The sequence below is a fragment of the Panthera onca genome, chromosome A1 (genome assembly GCF_046562875.1).
Source record: "Panthera onca isolate mPanOnc1 chromosome A1, mPanOnc1 haplotype 2, whole genome shotgun sequence".
In the NCBI taxonomy this organism is placed as follows: domain Eukaryota; kingdom Metazoa; phylum Chordata; class Mammalia; order Carnivora; family Felidae; genus Panthera; species Panthera onca.
Genome location: NC_138339.1, coordinates 43,758,132 through 43,785,517, shown reverse-complemented (window position 1 = coordinate 43,785,517; position 27,386 = coordinate 43,758,132). Strand labels below are relative to the sequence as shown.

General features: G+C 46.5%; 1 protein-coding gene across 2 annotated transcripts in view; it reads left to right on the top strand.

Moving 5' to 3' along the window:
• The first annotated feature begins 1,965 nt into the window (after positions 1–1,965).
• SLC36A2 (solute carrier family 36 member 2) overlaps positions 1,966–27,386 on the top strand; it is a 28,358-nt gene continuing 2,937 nt past the window's right edge. Inside the window, exons 1-10 of one of the 2 annotated variants that reach the window (XM_078446039.2) lie at positions 1,966–2,419; positions 3,278–3,482; positions 6,448–6,538; positions 7,082–7,170; positions 7,717–7,812; positions 12,335–12,419; positions 15,470–15,688; positions 17,200–17,298; positions 22,211–22,377; positions 24,354–24,523. In XM_078446039.2, coding sequence (XP_078302165.1) covers positions 2,260–2,419; positions 3,278–3,482; positions 6,448–6,538; positions 7,082–7,170; positions 7,717–7,812; positions 12,335–12,419; positions 15,470–15,688; positions 17,200–17,298; positions 22,211–22,377; positions 24,354–24,523 — 1,381 coding nt within the window. In that variant the 5' untranslated portion in view covers positions 1,966–2,259. The remainder of the gene's footprint in view (positions 2,420–3,277; positions 3,483–6,447; positions 6,539–7,081; positions 7,171–7,716; positions 7,813–12,334; positions 12,420–15,469; positions 15,689–17,199; positions 17,299–22,210; positions 22,378–24,353; positions 24,524–27,386) is intronic. The other variant, XM_078446040.2, reaches the window with a different exon arrangement.

Sequence of the window (27,386 nt, the reverse complement as noted above, 5' to 3'; positions counted from 1 at the left end):
ACAAGCAGGGGAGATCCAGAGAGAAGGAGAGACAGAATCCCAAGCAGGCTCCACACCATCAGCACAGAGCCTGACGTGGGGCTCGAACTCACGAACTGTGAGATCACGACCTGAGCCGAGATCAAGAGTTGGACACTTAACTGACTGTGCCACACAGGCACCCCTGGAGGGGTTTTTTCTAATTATTATTATTTTGGAGTTTCTGCTATGCATTAAGCATAATCAGGGCACACAGGGATAAATTACAGCTTCAGAGGCACATTCCAAGAGGCCTGGATTCATATCAGAGCTCAGCCTGTAGTACCTTAGGCAAGTGAAGTAACCTCCTTGAGCCTCGATTTCCTCATCTGTAAAGTGGGGGTGATAATAGTGCCTTCCTTATGTAATACACTTAGTCTAGATTTAGGCACAGAGAATAGACTCCATCCACGAAAATTACGATTATCACCATTGTCATGCAGTCAGTGAGAAAGTCACAGTGGTCAGCCAGTGGCTGTGAAGGGCTCCCCGGGGAACAAGGCCGGGCAAGAATTCCCATCTGGGTAGGAGTTTCAGTGTTGTTTCTGGAATTTCCAACTCCCCCCGCCCCAAAGGACTACTTTGTGTTCATTTCCACCAAGTTGCACGACTTCACGCAAGGCCCTTCCCAGCCCTCTGCCTTGGTTCTCTAATCTGTTAAAGGGGCTCAATTACTTTTACCCCATTGCACAGTGGAACTCAAACTCCGGCCAGTAGCGGAACCACCCGGGGAAGTGGGTCTAAATGCAAAGGCCCAGATTCTCCCGACTTCAATGAGTCAGAGTCTCTCTGTGCTTTAGCACCTCCCCGAGATGCTTCTGATACCCTCCAGCTTTCCAAACTGCCATCAAAGAATCAAAGAAACAAGGCCCTCTGTTTACTGTAAAGGGTCAGAAAAGATGATTATCACTATTTAAGTCCCATTTATTCCACCCTCTATGGAGATGCCGAGTGAGTAGCTGCTTGTGTCCCAACAAGGGAAGCTGGGTGTGCAGCTCAGCATCCCGTGGGGATGAAAAACACAAGCCCTGGGGTCCTCAGCACTTTGGAAATCCCCTACCACTTTGTATCCTTTTCACAAAGCGGGGACAGAGGAGCAATACCTTTCCCAACGTCACTGCAGATTCGTGGTTAAGAGCCACGGTGGAACCAAGAGCTACAGGTGCCTGGGCCACTGTCAAAGGGCTTGTTTGGAAGCCCCCCCCCCCCCCCGCATCCTGGAAGAAGACCTCTGGCCAGCTGGCAGGTGGCACAGCAAGGTGGAGGTCAATGGGCAGCACTCTGCCAGTTTCCTTTTAGCTGAGGGTGCCTGGAAAGAGCCCCAGCAAAGTCCCGGATTCCAGCAGCTCCTTTCCCAAAGGTCCAAAGACGAACTCAGGCGTCTCACAACCTGGAGAGGAAAACAGGAACTGGCCCCATATCCAAACATCTCAAGCTTCTTGACAATCTTATTTCTCCATCTTGTTGCTTAAGCGGGCACACAGATCTATTGGTGGGGTGAGAGCCGAGATTAGCATCGAATTGTAGAGTCTCTGTGCTTCAGCTGGACAGACCAGAGGCTGCAGCCTGCTGTCCCACAGACGGTGCCAGACTAGCGAAGAGAGGGCGTTTCTCAAACCACAGCAAGTGTCTCAGTCAATTCAGGGCAAGAAGCTTAAGGGTGGGGCTGGGATTCAAACCAAGGGGTCAATGTAGTGGTCAGGGCCACAGGCCTCAGAGACAGAAAGATCTGGCTAGGGTAGATTTGGGACTCTGCCGAGGATTGGCTGTGACCTCGGGCATGCTATTCTTTACCTCTCTAAGCCTCAGTTTCCACATCTGTAAAAACAAAGTGGCAATGCTCCCCAGAGAGGTAGCCAGGTTTTTTGGAGCCTGACGATTAAGCCACTTGGTGGGTGGGGGGGTGTCGGTAACGGGTGGAAAGGGCCTCTTTCGGAATAAGAATACAAAATTACAAATTCAAAATTGCACCCAGGACCTTGGAAGGAGTCCCGTGGAAGGGAGGGCCTGGACAAATCTGTCTCAGATGCCACCAGTTAGCTGAGAGATCATTGGAGCAAAGCCTTTGGCCCATGAGATGATGGTACAGGGAACGGTGTGGCTTGAGTAAAATGCTATAATTTTGAAGGAAGGAGGAAATCTTGGCCCGTTCATCTGTCACTGAAGCAGAGATAATGACAGAGCTTGGAACACTAGAGAAACCCCCTCAAGGCCTTCTTTAGCTACGGAGTTCAATCCTGAATGTCATGTGCGACCTTAGGCAAATCACGTGCTCTCCAGGCGCCAGTGTCCTACCCAGTGAAATGTGGCTGGGGGTGGTTACAGTCTCTGCCTTTTCCGAAAGAACCCTCACGGCTCTCTCCCTGGAGTTCCACAAAAGCTAAGAAGCTTCTGGAGGTGGGTGAGTGCTGGCTCTTTTTTCTCCCAACTTTTCCCGAGAAAGGGAAGCACCCGGAAGGAGGCCTTACAACAGATGTCAGCCAGTGGGAAGTGGAGCCCCCAACCTGGGATGAATAAGGAGATGGGATGTATAGGATTCCCTTGGAGACAGAAATATGGTGTTAGTTAAAAAGCCTGCCGGGTGGCTTAGATGGTTAAGCAACGGACTTCGGCTCAGGTCTTGATCTCGTGGTTCATGAGTTCGAGCCCCGCATGGGACTCTGTGCTGACAGCTGACAGCTCAGAGCGTGGAGCCTGCTTCAGATTCTATGTCTCCCTCTCTCTTTGCCCCTCCCCCACTTGTGCACGTGCAAGTCTCTATGTCTCCCTCTCTCAGATTCTATGTCTCTCTCTCTCTCTCAAAAATCAATAAAAACATTAAAAAACAAAAAAAAAAGCCTGACGAGTTGGGGTCTGGTCCCTACTCTGTCACTTTCTAGCTATGTGATCTCAGGCAGGTCCCTTTAGTTGGGTCTGATTTCCTTGGTATTTAATTTATAGGATGAAATGAGAAAATGTAGGCAAAGCACTCAGGAGAACGTCGGTCTCTTAGTGAAGGGCTTCATAAATGTGAGTTCTTAAAATAGTGGGTATTGCAGTCACTGGTGCAGGTGAGGTGGGTAACTCCCCTCCCAGATCCCTTCCTGCCTGTCCTGCTCCAGCCTCTCTTGCACTGGGCTCCTTGGGGCAGGACGAGTGCACTCCGGGGGAGGTGGGCGGGTCCTCATTCCAGCTCCGCCAGAGCCTGCTGAGGCAGGAGCCAAGCCGCTGAGCTGCGGGTTTGCACCTGACGGACACCTTCCTGCTTGCCTCCTTCCAGAGCAGACCTCCTCATCACCCGGAGCCCTCTCGGAAGCAGTCATGCCCGTGACAAAGAGTGCCGGGGGCCCCCAGGGAGCCGTTGACCTCAAACTGGACCTCAGGTACCCACCCAAAAGTGCCAAGAGGCTGCACAGCAAGGACTCCAGTTTCTGGGATGGACACCCTTCCGAGTCGCCAGGCTTAGAGAAAACCACAGGCATAACGTGAGTGCTCTTTTCTGCCACCCCCATTTCTGCCTTCGAGCCCGGACACTTGCCTTGGCAAAAACCCTCGAGTGGCTGCGTCTGACCCCCACCCCATTGTGCAGATAGGAAAACCAAGGTCACAAACGGAGCAGTCAGAGACTGGGTCCAGATGAGAGCGGAGACTTGTGGTCCCGTCCTCCACAGGTGCAGATGGGGACGTTAAGGCCTAGTTACCCCAGGCCACGCACTGGGCCATTGGCAGGAGGGGCGCTAGAATCCTGTGCTGGCCCTACGTCAGTTTTGTTCCTGGTCAATCCTGACCATTGGGAAGTGGGGCAGAATCCCCAGCTTCTCAGAGGAGAAGGTGAGATCTGAGCTTAAAACCACAGTGGCCTCACTGACAGCCAAGCCTTACCCACCACCCACCCCATCCTCAAGCTACCCTGGCCTCTACTTCGGCCTCTACTTCAATGGTGAGGACATCAAAAGCACAATATGAGGAAGACTTTCTTCCACCTCCTTGGGGTGTGTTTGGGAGTGGAGGGGGCTTGCAGACCATGACAAGGAAGGGTCTGCAGAAGGAGTTTAGGTGGGGAAGCCAAGCTACGGGGCTCAGCAACCTCGGCGTCCACCACTCAAGCAGAGTGGCCAGTCCACTTAGGAAATGTGGGTGAGGTGGCGTGGTGGAGAGTGCCGCCGCTTCAAGAGAACCTGTTGACCCCACTGGTGTAGTAGAAAAAAACACCCGCGTTCACCTTGTGATTCTGCACCTTCCCTTCCCCAAGCCTCAGTTTTCCCCATATGTAAAATGGGGCTAATTTGGCCTCAGCGCGAATTTAGAGAGGCTGCCTGTGGGAATTACACCTGAAGGGAGGGGACGAGCAGCAGGGAGGGCGAGCAAAGCTCCTTTCCATTGCTGCCCAGGACCCTGTGGACACAATGACTCCACCAGACAGGGCTCAGCTGCCCCGGGGGCTAATCCTGGGGGCTGTGAATTCCTGACACTGAGGGTGAACTCTCCAGGCCTTGGGGCCATCCACTGCTGAGTAGGGATATTTCTCAATCCAAGGCCTTCGGGGAACAGACTAGCTCTCACGTCCTAAACCGACACGTGGTTTGGAGGCAATTTCAACTACTCAAGAAACAAAGAAATAAAAGCATGAGAGAAGTAGAGGGATCCTCTGTGGCTTTTGGAGCGAAAGAGAAACAAGTCAGGCAAGCATGGAACTCAGGTCAGCTCACCCGAGTTCACATTCCCACTTAGCTGCTAACTGGCCTGAGCAAGTGACGGAACTTTTCTCTGTGCCCCAGTTTCTTTTCTGTGAAATGACATTTCACTCCTCCCAGGATGGCTGCAGAGGTGATTTGTGCATAAAGCCCTCAAGTACAGCACCCTTAAAAGCTGGATGCTGTGAATCCCAGAAAGGTCCAAGGCCAACAAATGAGTTAGGGCTATAAATCATGGGTCTCCTGCCTCCCAGCCCAGTGCTTTGCCCAGCTCACCCCACTAAGTTTTTAAGTTGGCTGAGTAGCCCAAAGTTAAATTCTGATTTTCCTAAGTCCTTTGGTTAGAAATGTCTAATGTGACCTACTGACCCTTCCCTTGTTGCAAAACAAGCCTATTATTGGAGAGCCGGGACAAGTGCTCAGTCAGCGATGCTGACACCCACAGGGAGAGAGAAAGGCACCCGACTCTCCGCCCTCTTTCCCCCTCAATTGCTCTCTTTAACCCTTAACAAATGGATGGGCAGATCCTTGGAAAGCTACAGGATCTAGGGATTAACATAAAGATGAGGGTGGTTGGGGCAATCCTTTAAAAATATCATTCCTCCCAACATTCCAACATTTGCAGAGGCTTAGCAAAGTAGACGAGTTGCCCAAGATGACACAGCTAGTTAAATAGTGGCCTTGGGATTTAATCCCGGGTTCGTCCAACCTCAGAGACCAGGCTCCTTCCAGAATACATCACAGTCAGTGTCCTTCACAGTCAGTGTCCTTGCTGGAAAGCTCCCGTAGGGAACTTCCAGCGTTTCTAAAGTTGTGGATGTGAACCCAACACCCACCTTGGTTTAACCTGGTCCACGTACAAAGAGGTATAGCAATAGATTGTTTTGTAATTCACCTCCCTGGAATTTAGCCCTGATGGTGTCCTTCACACAACCTTCCCTTCTGTCTTAAAGAAGGGGTCTGAGTTTTTGGTTTTGTTTTTGTTGGGGGTTGAAGGAGGCAAGCCACTCCCTAGCTTGATGTCCTGGCCTGAGGGGCAAAAGAAATTCCTCTGGAGCCCAGTCCTCAAATGATCCTGTCTCAATAGACCCCATCTGGAGACCCAAGTCATCTGACCTATTTATTCAGAAGTCACCATGATTTCTCTCTACTGCCAGTCCTTTTCCCTTTTCCCTGAGTTCAGTCCTATTTCAGCTACTAGTTCTCTGACCTTGGATCATTCCCTTTCTGGGCTTCTGTTTCCTTGGTTATGAAATAGCATTATCCCTTTATGCATCTGTCTGGGCCTATTTCTAGGAGGCAGTCCAGTGAAAGTGGGGTAAAGAACAAGGACTCTGAGGCAGTTCTGGGTTCAAATCCTGACTCCCTAGTCTATCTTTGGACATATCGTTAAAAAAAAAGATCTTTGTGCTCAGTTTCCTCATCAGTAAAATAAAAGCAATAACCTACTTCCTAGTCTTGACAAGGGGTTAAATGAGGTAATATGGGTAAAGTACTTAGCATAGTGTCTATTATATACTAAATATTAGAATCGTATACACTGAGTGTTAGCTGCTAAAACAAGAAGAGTTTTGGCAAACCGAGATGGTTGGTTACCCCACAGGAAACCCAGAGGTGCCAGTCAAGGCCATGGGGACCGAGAGATGGCCGGGAGCCCGCCTATCCAGCTGAACTCTGGTGTTGGCATGCTGTGAGAGGAGCCTGTTGGACCTCCTCACCTTCAAACACCTACACCCTCATGTCTCTTCTCCTTTAGAGCATTCCAGACCTTGGTTCACCTGGTAAAAGGCAACATGGGCACAGGGATCCTGGGACTTCCCCTGGCTGTGAAGAATGCAGGCATCCTGGTAAGAGGGGCTGCTGCAGGGGTGGGGACCAGTATGACTGGATTGTAGAAGGGAAGTGGGAGGAGAGGCTCTAAGAGTTTTCAGTGGCTTGCAACAAGCAGTCTTTCTGGGAGGCAGCTGGGTCCAGACTTAGAGTCTAGACATCTAGCCAGGGTTTGAGTTCTGGCTCTGCCACAGACTCTGAGTGGCCTTGGCCACTCTGTCCCTTCTCTGGGACTCCGTTTTCTCCCTTGTAGGATGCAGGGGTTGGACTATGACTAGTTTTCCAGTTGTGTCCTATGGAGCAGGGGGTCTCAGAAGGAGCCCCCTACTCCCACCACAACACCCACTGGAATTGCTTTAGGTACTTTTTCGGAGTACCACTTGAGATTATATTCGAAAGAATAGCTGTTGCTGCTTTAGCAAGCGGGACTTGCAAAGCAGTTTGCTGGAAAGGCCCTCGAGTGCTGAATGGCGTCTGTGCTACCAGGTATCTCCTTGCAGTGCTCTTCATAAATCCATCCTCTTCTCTCTTCCCATTTCCTTGACTCCCCCTTCTTCCAGATGGGCCCGCTCAGTTTGCTGGCAATGGGCTTCATCGCCTGCCACTGTATGCACATCCTGGTCAAGTGTGCCCGGCGCTTCTGCCACAGGTAAGGAAAACAGCATCCTCCCGGTGATTCCTTTGATACTCAGGTCTCAGGGACATCCCAGAAACCTCCTAAATAAGCCAGAGTTCTGAATTTCGTCCAAGAAGGCCAAGGAAAAGAGAAAAGCAGTGGGACAGGGATCTAAGGCGAGGCTCTGCCATATGACTCAATAGGTGATATTGATCAGGCCACTGGGCTTATCTGCTTGGCTCATCTGGAAATCAGGCATAAACAATCCATGCCTAACCCTGCCTCAGAGAACTGTGATGAGAATCCACTGGGATCATGGACTTGAAAACTACTGTGCCCACATGAGGTATGCATTATTACCCTTGTCATGTAGTAACCACCCCCACTTGACAGGGAAGGAACACAAGCCACCCAAGAAGTACCTCCAGGTGTCTAAGTCTGAACTAGAACTTGGGTCTCTGCCCCAGTGTTCTTTCCACTCTAGCGGGGTCCTGCCTTGCTGTGTGTCTCCTGACTTTTCAGTACATGATCTTAGGTTAAAGTGCCTCTTGGTAACTGTGTGTATACTTTCTCCCACAGGCTTAACAAGCCCTTCATGGACTATGGCGACACAGTACTGCACGGACTGGAAGCCAGCCCCAGCGCCTGGCTCCGGAGCCATGCCCACTGGGGAAGGTACCTTGTTCTTGCTTTACCTGAAGTGGAGTAAGGTGCAGGAGGAGGACATGTGTGGCTGTCAGGGATGCCTTCTTCCCTGGAAAGCTGGCTCATGTGGCACAGAATACTGGACTTTCCACATGGACGGGGTTCATTGGCAATCTTCCTGATCCAGCCCCCCTCCTTATATACCTCCAGTGACAGGGTGCTCATTCCTTTGTCTTGCAGCTTTAATACTGTTTGCTTATTTATTAAACTGCATTTGTCCAATTGTACTATGTACTAGGCCCTGGAAATACTGTGGAGAGCAAGGCAAGGAGGCTTTGCTCTCAAAGAACCCATAATCCAGTGGCAAAGACCAGCGTTACACAGTTTAGGAGACAGTCACTTAATAACCACTGGGATAAGTGTGATGAAGGAAAGAAATACTAGTTTCTGGGGTGCCTTGGGTGGCTCGGTTGGTTAAGCACCTGACTCTTGATTTTGGCTCATGTCAGGATCTCACAGTTCATGAGTTTGAGCCCCACATCAGGCTCTGTGCTGACAGTGTGGAGCCTGCTTGGGATTCTCTCTCTCCCTCTCTGTCTCTCTCCCACTCATGCTCTCTCTCTCTCTCTCTCTCTCTCTCCCTCCCTCAAAATAAATAAATAAACTTTAGAAAAAAAGTTAAAAAAAAATACTAGCTGCTACCGGGCAGGTAAGGAGATGCGCATGAGCTCATGTGGGCTGCCTAAGATGGAACAGTTGAGATGAGCCCAGAAGGGAAGAATTCTTGAGTATGAGGAATTACTTAGGGGAAGTGGGCAGGAGCCTGGATGGCCTTCCAGGAAGAAGGAAGAGCAGGGTGTGAAGGTCTGAAGCACGAAAGTATACATGACAGTTTCAAGGCACAGAAATACTTAGGTAGCTTGAGGGCAGAGAATCAAGGAGATGACACTGAGGAATGACCCAGGGGCCCAAGCAACCTGTACCTTTTAGACCCTCCTAAAGGCTTTGTTCTTTTCTTCAAAACAACCAGGAAGCCACCGGAGAGTGTTAATCAGGCAAATGATCATATTTGTATTGTTTAAAGATCTCTCTGGCTTTGGGACGCCTGGGTAGCTCAGTCCATTAAGTGTCTGACTCTTGATTTCAACTCAGGTCATGGTCTCATGGTTTGTGGAATCAAGCCCCACGTCGAGCTCTGTGCTGCCAGTGTAGAGCCTACTTGGGATTCTCTCTCTCTCTCTCTCTCTCTCTCTCTCTCTCTCTCTCTCTTTCTGCCTCCCTCCCACTCACACTCTCTCAATCTCTCTCTCAAATAAAAAACATTAAAAAAAATTTTTTTTAATGTTTATTTATTCTTGAGACAGAGAGAGAGAGCACAAGCAGGGGAGGGGCAGAGAGACAGGGAGACACAGAATCCAAAGCAGGCTCCAGGCTCTGAGCTGTCAGCACAGAGCCCAATGTGGGGCTTGAACTCACTAACTGTGAGACCATGACCTGAGCTGAAGTCAGACACTTAGCCAACTGAGCTACCCAAGTACTCCATAAATAAAAAACATTTTAAAAAATCTTTTTAAAAAATCTTCTGTTAGGAGAATACATTGTAAGCGAGCAACCATAGATTTAGTGAGACCCATGAGAAGGCTATTGACAATATCAAGGCAGATAGCAGTGACAGCTGGGACCAAGCTGGTGGCAATAGGAATAGGGAAAAGTGAATTTGGTTATGCTTTGGACCGTGGACTGTGGGAAAAGGAAAGGCAAGGTTGACTCAGATTTCTGAGGACTTCCGTTTTGGACAAGTTGAGTTTGAAGTTCAAGTGGAGATGGCAGGTGGGTAGTGATATATATGGATTTGAACATATCTTCATGCAAGAGATACAGAACCGAAGTCATCAGCCATGGTGGCAGGGGTCAGAAGAGGTCCCTCAGGGAGAATTTATCATGAGAAGAAAAGGGAAGAAAGACCAAGACGTCGAGGACCCTTGGCTGTGCTGAAGTCCTCCTCCGGCAACTCCTGTCTTTTGCTTTCAGGGGTGACACTGACAAGTCAACCCCTTCCATTCTGTGGTACTTGGGGCTAAATCTACTCTTCCGTTTTTGTTTTCAGGCCTGTCCCCACCCTGTCTGCGTACTCTTTTCTGAGCACCATGTATGCCAAAGTCGCTGTTGAATTCGGATACCCTACACCATTACAGTCCCTGCGCTGTGCCCTCTCATGTAATGTAGTCGACAGACCATCATGGGTCTGGGGCCTCCTTCGGCCCAAAGCCTGTTCACATACTGAATCAATAAATTCAGCCTCTGAGCGGACGAGGGAAGACTTTGGGACGATAACCAGAACTTTCCCAGAGTGTGAGCCAAGAGGAGGCTTCCCCTATCACTTACCCCTCAAATCCTTGTACTCATCATGGGACATATTAAGCAGCATTTACCTGGCTGGCTCAGTCAGTAGAAGATACGACTCTTAACCTCAGGGCCATGAGTTTAAGCCCCACACTGGGTGTGGAGCCTAGTTAAAAAAATTTTTTTTAATTTTTTTTACTGTTTATTCAGTTTTGAGAGAGAGACAGAACATGAGCAGGAGAGGGGCAGAGAGAGAGGGAAACACAGAATCTGAAGGAGGCTCCAGGCTCTGAGCTGTCAGCACAGAACCTGACACAGGGCTCGAACTCACAAACCGTGAGATCATGACCTGAGCTGAGTCGGACTCTCAACCGACCGAGCCACCCAAGTGCCCTGAGCCTAGTTAAAATTAAAATGAAGTTAAAGCAGCTTTTCCTGCTCTTCTTGGGGCTCTTGCTCCATGAATCATCCCCTCTCCTATAACTTGAACTTCTATTTTGATCCGTGGTCTCTTCCTCTCAACATTTAAATGCACTCATGCACTGCCATCTTAAAAATAATGAAATAAACTCATAAAGTTTCCTGGACCTCACACCATCCTCCAGCAACCATCCTATCTTACATTCAGCAGCTGCTTATTCAGCAGATATGTACTGAATGCCTGCAGTGTGTCAGGATGTGTTCTAGGCAATGGGTCTACAGTGATGAATGGAAGGAATGGGCCCATCAAGCCCAGACTCACACTTAGCTCCGTGAAAGAACAGCACACCCTCTGACTTTGCTTCCATACATCTGGTTCACACCACTTCCGTGGGTCACCTAGATTTTCTGTCCTTACGCTTCTGTTGAAGCTCTTTCCACCAGTGTCCTAAAAGGCCTCTTTATTGCACCTTCTTTGCCCTAGAGAGCCTCTCAACAGTGTGGGTACAATTGGCTATTCTCTTCTTCAAACATTCTCTCTTCCCTTGGCTTCTACTAAACCCTCTCCCCACTCCTAGTTTCCCACCTACCTCTCTGGCCAGTCCTTTGCTTTCATTGCAGGCTCCTTTGTTTCTGTCTCCCCTTTAAATATTAGTGTTCTCTAGGGTTTGGAACTCTGCCGTCTCTTCTCCTCCCCCCACACACTCCCCAGCACTGACCTGCCTTCTCAAGACCTTATCCGTTACTGACAAATCAGCAGTTCCAGACCCTATATAAGGGTCTCCTTATATATAAGTTGTCTATATAAGTGGTCTCCTGAATGTCTCTTCTAGGAACCTCAGGCTCAATAATTCAGTTACTGAATGTGTCAATTCATGCCCTTCTCCTAAAACCTGTTCCTTCCTTCCAGTTCGTTTTGTTGTCTGAGCCAAAGCCCATCAGTCACCTTTCATCATTTCCTTTCCCTTTCCCCCAGATGTAGGTGGTCAACAGGTTATTTAAGTTCTAGATCCCTAGTACGCCTTAAAATGCTTTAATGCCTTTGTCTTTGTCCAGGCTGCTGGACACCTCTGTTCTTGTAAGAATCTCCTATCCAGTCTTCCCATCCTGAGTCTTGCCCCCTCCAATGGATTCCACACGGCCAGAGAAATCTGCCTAATTCCTTCGCCGAAATGCTTTCCTCACTTCTTCCTCTCCATCTCCTCCTCCTCATCTTCTTTTTAAAAATATCTCTCTTTCTTCCCCTCCCCAAGGGATTCCCACCAAGGTATTGGTTTTTCTAGGAAGGCTCTCTGCTCTATAATTTGGGGAAAGTGTCCTTTTCACCATGGCCCTCGGTGCCATATTCTTTTTTGTCCATCTCACCCACGACTCTATGAACCCTAGAGGAGGGTGCCATGTGTTATTTGTGTTTCCTCAGAGCCTAATGAGGTGTCTGGCACCTGGTGGAAAAAATTTTAATGTTAATGATAGCTAATTAAAAATGTAGTGCCTACTGCCCTACATCAATTTAGTATCGATTATGAGGAATGCCACAGAGCCAGGGATGGGGGAGGTTCCTAACCATGAAGAATCTCACCACTTGCTGAGCTGAGAGTGTGAGGATGGTTGAGAAACATTTTTTTAAAAAGAACTGTCGTTACCTCACTTCTTACTGCCCCATTGTTGATTGAGGTAGCAGAACGGAGGGTGCTGGTACAGGGACACCAAGCCCTAGGGACAGACATCGAATTGACAAATCAACTCATCTTTTATAACGCGTTTTCTCTCTCTCTCCCTTCTCTTCCAGGCATATCGTGAGCTTCTTCCTTATAGTCACCCAGCTGGGCTTCTGCTGTGTGTACGTTGTGTTTCTGGCTGATAATTTAAAACAGGTAGAGTCTTCTAGAGAAGGTGGAAGGGAAAAGGACATGGAAGAGGAGGGTCCTCATTTAGTTGTTCAGCAAATGTGGCTTCTTCTCTTGGGCTCCTAGTGTCCTCATCTGTACAACAAAGGAAGTTAAATTAGATGTTATCAAAGAACCCAGACTTCCCCCAGTTCACGTGTCTGTTCTACAAGTGGTTACTTTTTTCATAGTACCCTTGGTCCGGTACCTTGGACCCGTTCTCAAAGCCCGTCTCTAAAACTGAGCTGGGAGGAACCTTGGATTTTGTCAGTTGTCCAGCCTTGGAGCTTAATCACCCTTAACTTTCCTAAAGTGGATATGGTTCTTTTTGGATGATAGCTAATCTTCTTTGGACGATCTTTTTTTTTTTTTTAATTTTTTTAATGTTTATTTATTTTTGAGAGACACAGAGCATGAGCAGGGGAGGGGCAGAGAGAGACAGAGACAGAATCTGAAGCAGGTTCCAGGCTCTGAGCTGCCAACACAGAGCCCGACATAGGACTAGAACCCATGAGCTGTGAGATCATGACCTGAGCTGAAGTTGGACACTTAACCGACTGAGCCACTCAGGCGCCCCATTCTTTGGACCATCTTTATCTACCTTTAGCTTCTTAACCTCCGGTTTAACAGTTGTTGTCTCTAGGACGTTGTTTTGATCTAGCCCAGAAGTTATCTTGTAGCAATATAAGCAAAATAATACGGGTAGTAACAAAGGCCATCCTTAGTCAATGATTTAGAAATTTAGAAATGTAAAGAAATCAGAAGGAAAAAAAATAGTAAGCGTTCAGAGTTAGCCTCTGTTCTATGTCAGGAACAGGGAACATGGTATGGGCTTCCCCTCATTCAGTTCTCTCCATAGCCTTATCAGAGTAGGTACTATGGCTATTCCCATTTCGCAGATGAGAAAACTAAAGCTATGAACTATAATGTATACAAGATCACAGAAGCACAGTCAAAAATCCAGGCCTTTTGACATCAGAGCTGCAGTTCTTGAACACCATACCATATTGCTTTTCAAAATGAAACAAAATTATTGTTAATTCAACCACTCAGGTTATTGTCTTAAGTTAGTATCAGCTGGTGAGCATTTTGTAATGTCCTTATATTTTTATTTTTATTTTATTTATTTTTTTTAATTTTTTTTAACCTTTATTTGTGAGACAGAGAGAGACAGAACATGAACGGGGGAGGGTCAGAGAGAGGGAGACACAGAATCTGAAACAGGCTCCAGGCTCTGAGCTGTCAGCACAGAGCCCGATGCAGGGCTGGAACTCACGGACTGCAAGATCACGACCTGAGCCGAAGTCGGACGCTTAACCAACTGAGCCACCCAGGCGCCCCTGTCCTTATATTTTTAAATATAACTTCTGCTAGTTTCATATTTCATCACACAGATTAGCCATGACTTAGTCTTCTGTCATTGGATATTTTCTTTTTTTCCCTTTGTTTTTCTACTATAATCTGTGGAAATGTTTGTATACCCCTTTATTTCCTTAGCATATATTCCTTAAGGTAAAATTATGGGATCAAAGAGTTTGATTGTTTGAAGGCTCTTAAGACACGTCATCAGATGGCCGCTTGGAAATCAGTCTGCTGAACGTTATCATCTCTGTCTAAAGACATAGCAAGCATTCACTTGAAGAGTTTGCAGGCTCAGTAGAATGTGTTCTAAAAAATAAAAAGTTAGCATCAGTGTATTGTGGTGCTGGGTCAGGACACCACTGACAACACTCTGAGGGCAGGGCTGCTTAATTGTGAACTTAATGGGCAAAATACGTGGGGGCAGAAAAGATCATTAGAGCAAGGGAGGTCTCCCTTGTGGAGGTCCATGTGGGCTGGGTATTGAAGGAAGGTTGGAGGAGAGGTTCTGGCAGCCAAGAAGGGAGGCATGAACACCTGGAGGCAGGAATGTGCAGGACTTGCCCAGGAGAGGCAATAAAATTGGTTGTAGAAGGTGTAGGCTTTGGGAGAGGAAGAGCCTTCCAGATTGAATGGTGCCCAGTATAGAGGACCATGAGTGCTGGCTAATGTGCCAAATATTTTTCCTATTGTAGTGAGGAATCAGAAAAAAAATAGACTTAATCGTTCATTCAAGTAGCTGTGGTATATTAAAAGGAGACTTCAAAATATGAGCATATGCTGTGATTGCAGTCTTATAAAATGAAAAGGATGCATATGATACATGTAATTTGTGATATGGTATAGAAAATGCATAAATGGGGAGCACCTAGGTGGCTCGGTAGGTTAAGCGTCCGACTTCAGCTCAGGTCATGATCTCAGGGTTCATGGGTTTGAGCCCCGCGTCGAGCTCTGTGCTGACAGGTCAGAGCCTGGAGTCTGCTTCGGATTCTATGTCTCCCTCTCTCTCTGCCCCTCCCCCATGTGTGCGTGCTCTCTCTCTCTCTCTTTCTCTCTCTCTCTCTCTCAAAAATAAGAACATTTAAACATTTTTTTAAAAAAAGACAAGAAAATGCATAGATGAATATATTCCAGGGCATTACCCTGGCTACCAACGGGTACTGAGATTGTCATTGCCTTTACGTTTTCTTCTTGCCTAACTCTAGTTTCTAATTGTTCTAATTGTATTGCTTGCAGAATACAACTGTATCAGTTAATTCAGGCTGATTCTAAATGAGGGTAGTACCAACCCTCTTCTCCCCCATTCCCCCTGACTTTACCAAGGGATGTTTGTATTGTGTGCAGAGGGGTGTTTCTTGTGCATCACAATGATTGGGGGATGCAAATAGCTTTTATTGGGTGGGGTGCAGGGATGCTAAATGTCCTGCAGTGAATGCAGTCCTGACAAAGAATAATTCTCTCACTCAGAATGCCAGTATTGGTCCAATTAAGAAACAGTAAGTGATGGGTTTTTTGGTTATAAGCGAAAGAGACACCCACCCTAACTCATTGTGAGGCCCTGGCGTGTGAGACATTCCAGCTCTTTGTGAGGGATTTGATTATGGACCACGCACTAAGCTCATCGTGTGGCCAACAGATACATTGAATCTTCCCTCTTGCTTTTCTCATTTCTTCCTCAGGTAGTGGAAGCAGTTAATGGCACCACCAACAACTGCCATTACAATGAGACAGTGATTCTGACGCCCACCATGGACTCTCGACTCTACATGCTTGCCTTCCTGCCCTTCCTGGTGCTGCTGGTCCTCATCCGGAACCTCAGGGTCTTGACCGTCTTCTCCATGTTGGCCAACATCAGCATGCTGGTCAGCTTGATCATCATCACCCAGTATATTGCCCAGGTTAGTGCACACCACACACCTGACCCCTCCAGTGGGCAGAGACTTTTCTCTAGATACCTGCCTAGAGCGAGCCCTGAGGGTAGGTATGTACCTGACTCTCCAGCCGAGTACCATTGTACCATTTTTTCCGCAAAGGTGTCTCTGCGCAGTCTCCTTCTTCTCGGTATCTCCTCTTTTATATTGCTTCTCCAATACTTGTCAAATTCTGGGCTTTGAAAAAAATTATACTCTGTAAGGAAAACATCTTGATTGGTGAACTACAGACCATTCCTCTAATGGTTAGATAGCAGCAAAAGGCAAATGAAAAATAGGATCCCCTACTGTATCCTATTATCACAGAGACTAATCTCAGAAGACCACAAGCAAATCTGTCACAATGCAAATTATGATGCCTTTGAGGTTGAATTATGGATATTGATTTTTCCCTCAATTTCTACTTTTCCATCCTTTCTAATTGTATTTATTGGACAAGGCTGCATAGAAATTTAAACCCTTGGCCTACCTCATACCTTTCAGATGTTATTCTCTTTCAGAAGTCACAAGAAAAAAATTATCTTGTCCATGGAATTTAATAAAAATAACAAATTAGTTAAGTATTGTAGGAGGACTACAAATCGGTCTTATATTCCTTAAGACAATATATTAATAAATCCTACAAAAGTGAATTTCCTAATGAGATAGCTACCTTCGAGTCATTTTTAGACCATTCCTGAGGTGGCCCGGTTAGAGAAATAGCTCTGTAATTGGTGTCACATTCCAGGTCACAGGGCACATAAAATATTTATTCCAGTACTTTTCTTCCCTTCAATTTATAACTCATTGAGGATCTATAAAAGGGGACTTTCATATCTATCTAACTACTTTGGACTCGCTAGAATATCACTGAAACTATAGACACAGCACTTTGTGTCACCCCTAACCTCTGGTACATACCAAGTGTCCAAGGGCATTTCAGGCTGGTACCAACCTGTGGTGTGTAAGATTTTCTTTTGGAGGATTCTGGTAAGCCATACTCACATCATGAGGTCCTGACCCTTCAGTACTTTGAATACCTCAATGTCTCTTTCCTCTGGCTCTTCGGTATCGTGTGGTGTTAAAATCAGCTTTGGTGCCTACTTCCTTTTGAAGTTTTCTGAATTTCTTGACATTCGTTTTTGGTTTTGTTTTTGTTTTTTAATTTAGATTTACTGTCAGAATATTCCCCTCTTAAATGAGCCCAAACACGCTTTAAGAATAAAGGTCCTAGGGGCACCTGGGTGGCTCAGTCGGTTAAGCGTCCGACTTCGGCTCAGGTCATGATCTCACGGTCCGTGGGTTCGAGCCCCGCGTCGGGCTCTGTGCTGACAGCTCAGAGCCTGGAGCCCATTTCAGATTCTGTGTCTCCTCTCTCTCTGCCCCTCCCCTGTTCATACTCTGTCTCTCTCTGTCTCAAAAATAAATGTTAAAAAAAAATTAAAAAAAAAAAAAAAAAAAAAAGAATAAAGGTCCTACTACATTTCTCTCTCCCGTAGGAAATTCCAGACCCCAGCCGGTTGCCACTGGTAGCGAGTTGGAAGACCTATCCTCTGTTCTTTGGAACAGCCATTTTTTCATTTGAAAGCATTGGCGTGGTAAGGTTGGAATTGGGGTAGCCTTTCCCCGGTGCTGTGGGTGGCCTTCTGAACAGGAGCCGGGAGCTCTGGGTTTCTGGGTTTCTGTGTGCACATAGGAGAAAGTAACCTCTTGTCCCAATACATCTATTAAACATTTATCTTCATGCCAACATGTGTTTCCTAATCTTTTAAAAGCAAGGCAAATGGAGGTATACAATTTACAGGATGTAATGAAGCAAACAAAAGGAGTTTTAAGCTGGAAAGTACTACACGTTTACGATGGATTATTATATAGTTTGTGCTTCCACACTTGAGGAAGGGAAGTGCTATGCATGTAATTTTTGTTTACTTTTAGTTTACATACAGTGCAATTCACTTGGGGGGGGTGTACATTTCTCTAAGTTTGGGAAATGCATAGAGTCATAGATACACCACAATCAGGACACAGAACAACTCCCTCACCACAAAAAAAAAAAAAAACCCTGTGCTGCTCCCATTGTAGTCCGCTCTCCCCCCCCCCCCCCCGCCCCCGCCCCGCCACTGACCCCTGGCAACCACCCTCTTTCTATTCTCTGTCTCTATTGTTTTATTGTTTCCCGAATGTCATACACATGGGGTCATGCTGTATGTAACCTTTTGAGACTGCACGTAAGATTATCTGTGTTGTGGGGCGTCTGGGTGGCTCAGCTGAGTAAACGCCCAACTCTTGATTTCGGCTCAGGTCATGATCTCACTGTTCGTGAGTTCGAGCCACGCATCGGAGCTTGCGATCCTCTCTCTCTCCCTGTCTCACTCTCTGCCCCTCCCCTGCTTGTGCATACATGCACATGAGTGCCCCTTCTCTCTCTCTCTCTCTCTCTCTCTCTCTCTCTCAAATAAACTTTATATATATATATATATATATATATATATATATTTTTTTTTTTTTTTTTTTTTTTTTTTTTTTTTAAAAGATCGTCTGTGTTGTTGCATCCATCAATAGCTCCTTGCTTTCGATGGCTGAACATCCACTGTGTGGGCAATACCGCGATTTGTTTATCAGTTTACCTGTTGAAGAGCAGCTAGGTTGTTTCCAATTTATGACAATGGCAACATTGTTCATAATAGTCATAAACTGGAAATGACCTAACAGTTGTTGAAATGTAAGAATTCTATACATATTCCAAATGCAAGTCCTTTATTGGATATATAATTTGCAAATATTTTCTGTAGTCTGTAGCTTGTCTTTTCATTCTCTTAGCAGTGCCTTTCATAGAGCAAAAGATTTAAAATTTGATGAAGTCCAATAGATCAAAATTTTAGTTTTATGGATCCTGCTTTTGATGTTTTATCTAAAACCACTTTCCCTAACATAAGTCCACAAAGATTTTCCCCTATATTTTCTTTTAAATATTTTATAATTTTATCATACATTTAGATCTGTGATCCATTCTGAGTTAATTTTTGATAAAGATGTTTATACATGGGAGTTCATTTTTGTTTAATAGGATGGCCAATTGTTCCAGCATCATCTGTTGAAAAGACTGTTCATTCTCCATTGAATTGCCTTTGCATCTTCACAGTATTGTCCTCCATGAACATGGGATGTCTTTCCATTTATTTGGGCCTTCTTTCATTTCTTTAAATAATGTTTTGATCTTTCACATCACATTTCCATACATGCACAACTTAGGGCTGAGCCCAGGACTTCACCCACAGATGCAGGAGATCAGTTTCTCCAGCATCCTCCTATCCATGTTTTCCTGCACACTCATCAGCTTCCAGTGGCTTTTTTTTTTCTGGTTCTCTGGCTAGAAAGCTAGGGTTTTAGCCTCCCTATAGTGCTATGCACACTTCCTGTAACTGAGTCTGACTGGGGTTAAGCACTGAGAGAAAAGAGAGGGAAAAACTAAAATAAAAACGAATGAATGAATGAATAGGGATTCCTTCCAGGGCCTTCTTCATGGACATGCAACCTGTGCAATCACATAGAGACCTGCCTTTGGAAGGATCCCGTACATGGTTTAATGCTCTACCTTCATCATCTTGAAATTCTTGATTTTTGAACAAGGTGCCCTGCATTATCATTTTGCACTAGACCCTGCAAATTATATACCAGTGCTGATTTACCCCTACATTCTATAGACCCCCAAATCCCCCTCCCCTAGTTCCTTTGCTCAAAGAGAAAAGCTTGCGTCAGATTTTTGGGTGCCTGTGTGACCACCACAGTCACTGGTCCACCAAGATGCTGCTTTGTGATAGGGACTTGCCCTGGGAGTGTGGTGTTGAGAGTAAAAAAGGAAACAAAAAAGTAGGGACCCTCTTCATACTTTTCAGAGTCCTTGGGTAGTTATTTTGTGTATCCTGCCCAGGGCTTTTAGTTTTAATCAGGAAGAGAGCTATGGTGGAACGTGCTTACACCATCTTAATGGAAATGGAAGCACTTTATATTTAGAATGTTGGATACTCATGGCAAAAAGCAGAGTGCCATGGTTGAGTAAATGACTTTGGAGGCAGACTATGCTGGAATCTTACTTCAGCCACGGGTTACTCTCTGAACTCTAATTCCCCAGCTAATGATGGAAGTAATTGTTCAGTAAGTATCAAACACCTACTAGATACTAATGATGATCAGTATCAGAGTTCAGATTACCACTAGAAATCTTCTAGCCTAGTCTCCAACTTTACAGAAGAGGAGCCTAAGCCCTGACAGGAAAGGGACTTGAGTCAGGTCACCAGCCGGGAACAGCTGCAGCTGTGGCTAAAACCAAGCACTCCTTACTCCCAGTCCAGGGACTTCCCACTTTATGTGAATGGCCATTTATCTCCTTGATTGATTGTGGGAGGAGAAAGGAGAGAAGGAGAAATCCAGCTACTGAGTAAAAAAGTCATTGTGTGCCTGGAGAATTTATGCAGCAAAAATGTATTGCAGGAGCACCTGAGAGGCTCCGTCGGTTGAGTGTCTGACTTTGGCTCAGGTCATGATCTCGCAATTCGTGAGTTTCAAGCCCCACATCGGGCTTTGTGCTGACAGCTCAGAGCCTGGAGCTGCTTCAGATTCTGTGTCTCCCTCTCTCTCTGCCCCTCTCCTGCTCATGCTCTGTCTCTCTCTGTCAAAAATAAAGAATAAAACATTAAAAAATTAAAAACAAAAATGTATTGCAGGGTGGGAGAACTCAGGTTGGATTGTTCGCTTTCCATATAATCCCCCAGACATTTTCCTGAGCACCTGCCGCAGCTAGGAGCCTGCCCTCATCTGGAAGAAAGTGGAAAGACACAACCATGACCCTGACATGGCATTCCCCTCAAGCATTTTCCATTTGCATGGAGCTGGGATGCGTAAAGGACAAAAAAAAGAGTCAACAGTACAAGGGAGTAGATGCTAAGGTCCTACCGAGTAATAAATATATCCAGTGCTGGAGGGGTACAGTCAAGATTGGATAGAAGCAAGTACTTCAACTTTGGGGGACAGCCCCAGTCTGCCGCAGTCTTCATCTGCAAAATAAGAATTATATAGGCTCCATCTTCATAGAGATGTGGTCTTCACAGTATTGAAAACAAGAACAGTTAACATTTACCAAGCCCTTACTGTATGCCATTACGGTACTCACTTAAATCTCAAAAAAAAAAAAAAAAAAAAAAATTCCAACAGATAAGTTTTCAGATACAGAAACTGAAGCACAGATCAGCCTAATGGTGTGTGTAGAGTGTGCTTTACCCACGGCCTGATCAAGGAGAAGGAGAAGGTGGAAGTGGACTGTCAGCCAAGAGAAGCCTAAGGAGGAACGTATATGGGATGGAAGGCCAGAAGGTTGGTTCCAAAGATAGACGTGACCTTGGGGTGCCCAGCAGGCTCCAGGTAGGCGGTCTCAACTCGGAGGCTCTTAGGGCCAGATATACACGTGGAGAAAAAGGATCCTGAGAACGTGGTGTGCAGGGGAGCATCCCGCTGGGGAACCAAGAACCCCCAGTCCCAACTCTTGTCACCGGCTCACTGTGTAAGCTGAATCTCAGCCTCCCCTTCTGGACAGAAAGCAGCAAATGCGCTAGAATCGGAAGTCTCAAACTCAAATGCCTTTAGCGGGCAATGTGGGCAAAGGGGCCAGGTATGTGTCAATGTGAGGGGAGAGGCGGGCCTGGTGAATGGGGCAAGAATATTGTGCCCAAAGGCATTCACCTTCAATTGTCTAAAAGGCTATGCTGGCCTAACAAAATGCATCTGCTAGCCAGATGGGGCTGCCCCAGGGCACTGAGCTCCTTGGTCTGAACAACCTGAAGAGCCCTTCCAGCTCTGAATGTTCCAGGGCTCATCTTGTGAGTCCAGGCCTGCCAGCCGGCCTTCCTTCCTTCCTTCGTCTTTTATTGTGGTAAAATACACCTAACACAACACTTACCATCTTCACCATGTTTAAGTGTAGAGTTCAGTGGCATTAACTACATTCACATTATTGGGCAACCACCACCACCGTCCGTCGTCCCCAGGATTCTTTTCTTCTTGCAGAACCGAAACTCTGTACCCATTGAGCAATAACCACTCACTCCCCACCTCCATGAACCCTGCATGCTACTTTCTGACTCTCTGAATTTAACTACTTCAGGCACCTCATGTAAACGGAGTCACACAGTTTGTGCCATTTTATGACCGGCTTATTTCACTCGGAATAATGACCTCAAGGTTCATCCGTATTACAGCATGTGTCAGAATTTCCTTTTGTTTTGAGGCTGAATGATATTCGTCGTACGTATATACCGTCTTTGTTTATCCATTCATCCATCACTGGACCCTTGGGTTGCTACTGCCTTTTGGCTTTGGAAATAATGCTGCTATGAATATCAGTTCCAGCCCTTGCTTCCGGTATGTTGGGATATACTCAGAAGTGTCATGCCTTTCTTCTTTATGTTCATGTTCCTCTTTCTCCTTCTCTCTTTTTATGCTATGATGCTTCTGTAGGTTCTTCCCCTGGAAAACAAGATGAAGGATGCCCGCCGCTTCCCAGCCATCCTGTCTTTGGGAATGTCCATCATCACTGCCCTGTACATTGGCATCGGGGCCCTGGGCTACCTGCGGTTTGGAAACGACATCAAGGCCAGCATAACCCTTAACCTACCCAACTGCTGGTAACTTCACAGGCCCTCAGGTGGGGGGGACGTGGGGCCGGGTAGAAATGTGTGAGTAACTTCCTCCTGCCTTCCACCGATGGCAACTGAGGCCTACAGGGCCTCCACAGCAAGAAGCAGAACTGTCGTTGGCACCCTGGGCTCTGGTTTCTCTGTCCAGGGAGCTCCTCTTTGAACAACAGCCTCCCGTGTTGAGTGAGGCCTTGATAGCTTTAGTATGGAGGACAGGATTTAGGAAGAGAGAGAAGTGACAGTCCTTGGCCACCCAAGGAGAGAAAGGAGGGGCCCTCGGGGAGAATAAGAGGCAGAGAAAGGAGTCGTTGGGCAGCAACACTCATTTCCAGCGACACTTCCTAAGGCCTATGCTACCAAGCCTTCCTTGCCACAGCCAAGGGTATACATCCTCCCGGTCAGAGTAGGAGAAAAAAGTAGTGAAGCAAGGACCAATTTGGGACGACCACTGTGAACATTTTATGTTCAAATGCAACCAATTCATGCAATGGTTAGCTGACCCAGACTTCGCCAGGATTTAAATAGATACATGAACCCATATCGCGTTGTGTGGCACTGTCTCCCACACCCAGGCAGGTCATTAATGACAGGGGGCTTGTCTTTTTAAGGGTCACTTGGAGGCTTCATTTACCTAAATGGGGCCCCTTTCTCAAGTTGATAATGTCATGCATCAAGCATTTCCTGCATACCAATTACATGGAGACGCCAGTCTAGGCACGAGGGAGCTGGGAGGCACCGACTGAGTAGGCTAAGATCTTGAACTTCGCTACCTGCCCCAGCTCGTGATCCAGCGAGGATGGGGGAGGGATAGGTAGTATATAGACACAAATGGAACAGAAAAAGGAGCCCTCCAGAGTAGCAAAGAGGCTTTGGGAACCTTTGAGGAAAGAAATCTATCAGAACGGGAATCTTTTTGTCCAACAAGGCAGCTCTGTCCAGACAAGGACGACTCTGTCACTCATGGGCCCAAGTCTCTGTTGCGCCACCTTCTAGCTTGTGGTCATGGGTGATTTCCTCAACCTTTCTGACCCTCAGTTTCTTCATCGATAATGCACAGTTTCCCTGGGGATTAAGCTGGGCATGTCTAAAAATATCTGGCGTGCAGTACAGCTCAAAAGATGGGAATTTCAAAAAAATCAGTGGGATTTGGACAGGTGGAAATGGAGTAAGTGGTGTTTCAGGCAGAAGGACTAGTGAGAACAAGAAACTCAGAAATGTGGAAGTTAGTCTAAGGAATGGCTCCCAACACACACACACACACACACACACACACACACACACACACTCATTTCTTAAGTATGTGAGATGTAGCTACCACATTAGTGGACTAAAGGAAAAAGTCCTACCTCCATAGGTCAAAACAGGCTTTGGTAAAACCCGACACACCGTCTCTGCCTCAGTCCAAGGCCTACAAGGGTTACTTTCACCCCAGCCTGCACACAACCCTATTTGTAGACCGCGTCTTCCTGCAAGGGTTCGGGACTCTGCAGTTCTCTCAACCCACTAGAAGCATTTGTTGAGGGCCTGTTATGTGCCAAGAGCTCTGGGGGAATCCAGAGCATTGCTAAGGACTGACATTAGATCACAAGGGACGAGAGTATTTTAGACCCAGGGTTTTTGGTCTTCACCACTTAACACTTCTGTCTCCCTGCACGGGGTACCCGGCCTGAGCCTGTAGTTCCTAAAACCTAAACTTGACCACCAAGTGATAGTGGCTTGTGAAGGTGTTACATGTAACCATGCTCAAGATTCTATTTGGAGATGACCTGTTTCCGTTCGAATTCGTGATACTTTATTCTTTAGTTTTCACTGCATGCTCTTAGCTCCGAGAAGCCCCCTGCCCATCATGTTGACAAGGAAACTGCAGCCCCGGGGACTATCCCAAGGTCAGGGGTTAATGTTCCTAGGGCCCAGGCATCAGAGCACAGTGGCCTCAGGGAGCAATGCTCTGCTTTGTCCCGCAGGCTGTACCAGTCGGTCAAGCTCTTGTACATCGTGGGTATCCTGTGCACTTACGCCTTGCAGTTCTACGTCCCTGCAGAAATCATCATCCCCTTTGCCACCTCTCAGGTGTCAAAGCGCTGGGCACTGCCTCTGGACCTGTCCATCCGCCTCGCCATGGTCTGCCTGACATGTGAGTACAAGGCACAGCAAAATGGTGCTCTTTCCCTGAGGGCTATCAGGAATCAGCCAGATGGTAAAGGATAATCATGATAACCAGCATTGTTTGAGCACTAATTGTATTTCAAGGACCATACTTTACAAGTAGTAACTCATGTAAGCCTCAGGGACAACCTAATTCTTACAGGTACCTAATTAGTCAGATTCGCAGGTGTCCAGCCTGAGGGAGTGACACAGCTTATTGAACAATAATCATCATCATAAGAACTGATATTAAATACCTACTGTGTACCAGCCACTGTGCTCTTTTTTTTTAATGTTTATTTATTTTTGACACAGAGAGAGAGACAGACAGAGCATGAGTGGGGGAGGGGCAGAGAGAGAGGGAGACACAGAATCCAAAGCAGGCTGCAGGCTCCGAGCTGTCAGCACAGAGCCCGACGCAGGGCTCGAACTCATAGACCATGAGATCATGACCTGAGCCGAAGTTGGACACTCAACCGACTGAGCCACCCAGGCGCCCCATAGGCCGTATTTCATAGTATTTTATTCAGCCCTGCAGGAACCCTAATGAGGTAGGACTATGATACACTTCACTTTACAAAGGAGAAAACTAAAGCAGGGAGCAGTAAATAATTGGCCAGGAGGTGCCAGAACTTGGATTTGAACCCACATCATCTGAGTCCAGAGCCAACACCCTCCAAGACAGAGGTTTGTGGCCAGTGAGTCTAATCGGATAGCAGAGGTGTGTTGTCTGAGCCTGAGTGTTGTATAAATTTCAGCCAACGTTTAAAATGCCTGAGATCTGATATACATCCAGACTTCTAACATTGGGCGGGAGGAAACAAAATGATTTGGCAAGCCTAGGCTCACGTTCCCACTGGCAGCAGTGAGCTGGACTTGCCCCCTGGGCTTCAGCTGGCCGCAGTCACCCCCTGGCAGCCCTCCTCATGCTCCAGGCCCCATGATCCAGGGCACCCCATTTGTGCAGGTGTTTTAGCAGGGGCGAAGGAGATGACAGAGATTTCTGCGTGGAGTGTGGTATTCCCCAGCTATCCCTGTCTCCTTTAATGTTTTATTTTTGAGAGAGAGAGTGCGCGCGCACAAGCAGGGGAGGGGCAGAGAGGAAGGGAGACACAGAATCCGAAGCAGGCTCCAGGCTCTGAGCTGTCAGCACAGAGCCCAATGCAGAGCTTGAACCCACAAACCGTGAGATCATGACCTGAGCGGAAGTGGGACACTTAACCGACTGAGCCACCCAGGCACCACTCTAAAGTTCCTTTTAATTGTGATTCTAAGACTCCTTCTCAGGGAGATTCTTGCTTCTTACTGTACTAGACCAACCTATGCAATTCAACGGACACTGGTTTTCTTTCTTTAAAGTGATTTGTCCCCAGTTTACCCCAGGAAGCAGGGACACTACCATTTGGAACCTTAGAGATCAAGGACTTTGTCCTCGAGGATAAGAGTTCCTGAGGCCTCCACCTTCTGAATGCATTGCCTCAATCAGCACAAATGAGGAAATAAATTGAAGTAACAATAAAGATAACTTTTCTAAGGGCTTTACATCAATTAACTCTGTTATCTAGGGACATAAACCAGTTTAAAACTTTAACACCGTCTGCAGTGTGCGCCATGCTACCTACAAAGATAGATGGCATTTATCCCCATTCTGCAGAGGAGGCACCAGGCTGAGAAGGAGGTTAGGGACTTCCCCAAGGCCACACAAGGGGAAGCCAGAACCCTGCCTTCCAGACCTGTTGCGGTTCTGATACACCACACTCCTCCACAGCAGGCCCGGGGGAGGCTTTTGGGCTTTCTTGGTGAAAATCTGCCAACAGGTCAAACAAGGAATGTAGAAGCCCACACCTGTAAGATATCCTACTAAAAAATGGATAAGTTCAAAATCCTTAGCTGCTAGTGTCTGTTAGATGTTTTCTGACATGGATATAAAACCTGGAGAAGATACTCTTTTAATGAGCCCCTGCAGTCTTGTTCCAGCTGAAGACCCCTTTCCCCTATAAATAATTTCACATTCTAATTGTTTGCAAGTAAGAGGTGCTTATAGTTGTGTTAATTATTAAAATGTTAGCTCTAAAAAGTTTTTTTAATTTATTTTTAAAGTTTTTATCCAAGTTAGTTAGCATCTAGTGCAACAATGATTTCAGGAGTAGATTCCTTAGTGCCCCTTACCCACTGAACCCATCCCCCCCTCCCAAGGTGTGTGTGTGTGTGTGTGTGTGTGTGTGTGTGTGTGTGTGTTTAATTTCTGTCTTTTTGTACGTTGATGCGTCCCAAACAGATGGGACAGTTCCCAGCACTGATATTTATTTATTTATTTATTTATTTATTTATTTATTTATTTTCAATATATGAAGTTTACTGTCAAATTGATTTCCATACAACACCCAGTGCTCATCCCAAAAGGTGCCCTCCTCAATACCCATCACCCACCCTCCCCTCCCTCCCACCCCCCATCAACCCTCAGTTTGTTCTCAGTTTTCAAGAGTCTCTTATGCTTTGGCTCTCTTCCACTCTAACCTCTTTTTTTTTTTTCTTCCCCTCCCCCATGGGTTTCTGTTAAGTTTCTCAGGATCCACATAAGAGTGAAACCATATGGTATCTGTCTTTCTCTATATGGCTTATTTCACTTAGCATCACACTCTCCAGTTCCATCCACGTTGCTACAAAAGGCCATATTTCATTCTTTCTCATTGCCACGTAGTATTCCATTGTGTATATAAACCACAATTTCTTTATCCATTCATCAGTTGATGGACATTTAGGCTCTTTCCATAATTTGGCTATTGTTTAGAGTGCTGCTATAAACATTGGGGTACAAGTGCCCTTTTGCATCAGTACTCCTGTATCCCTTG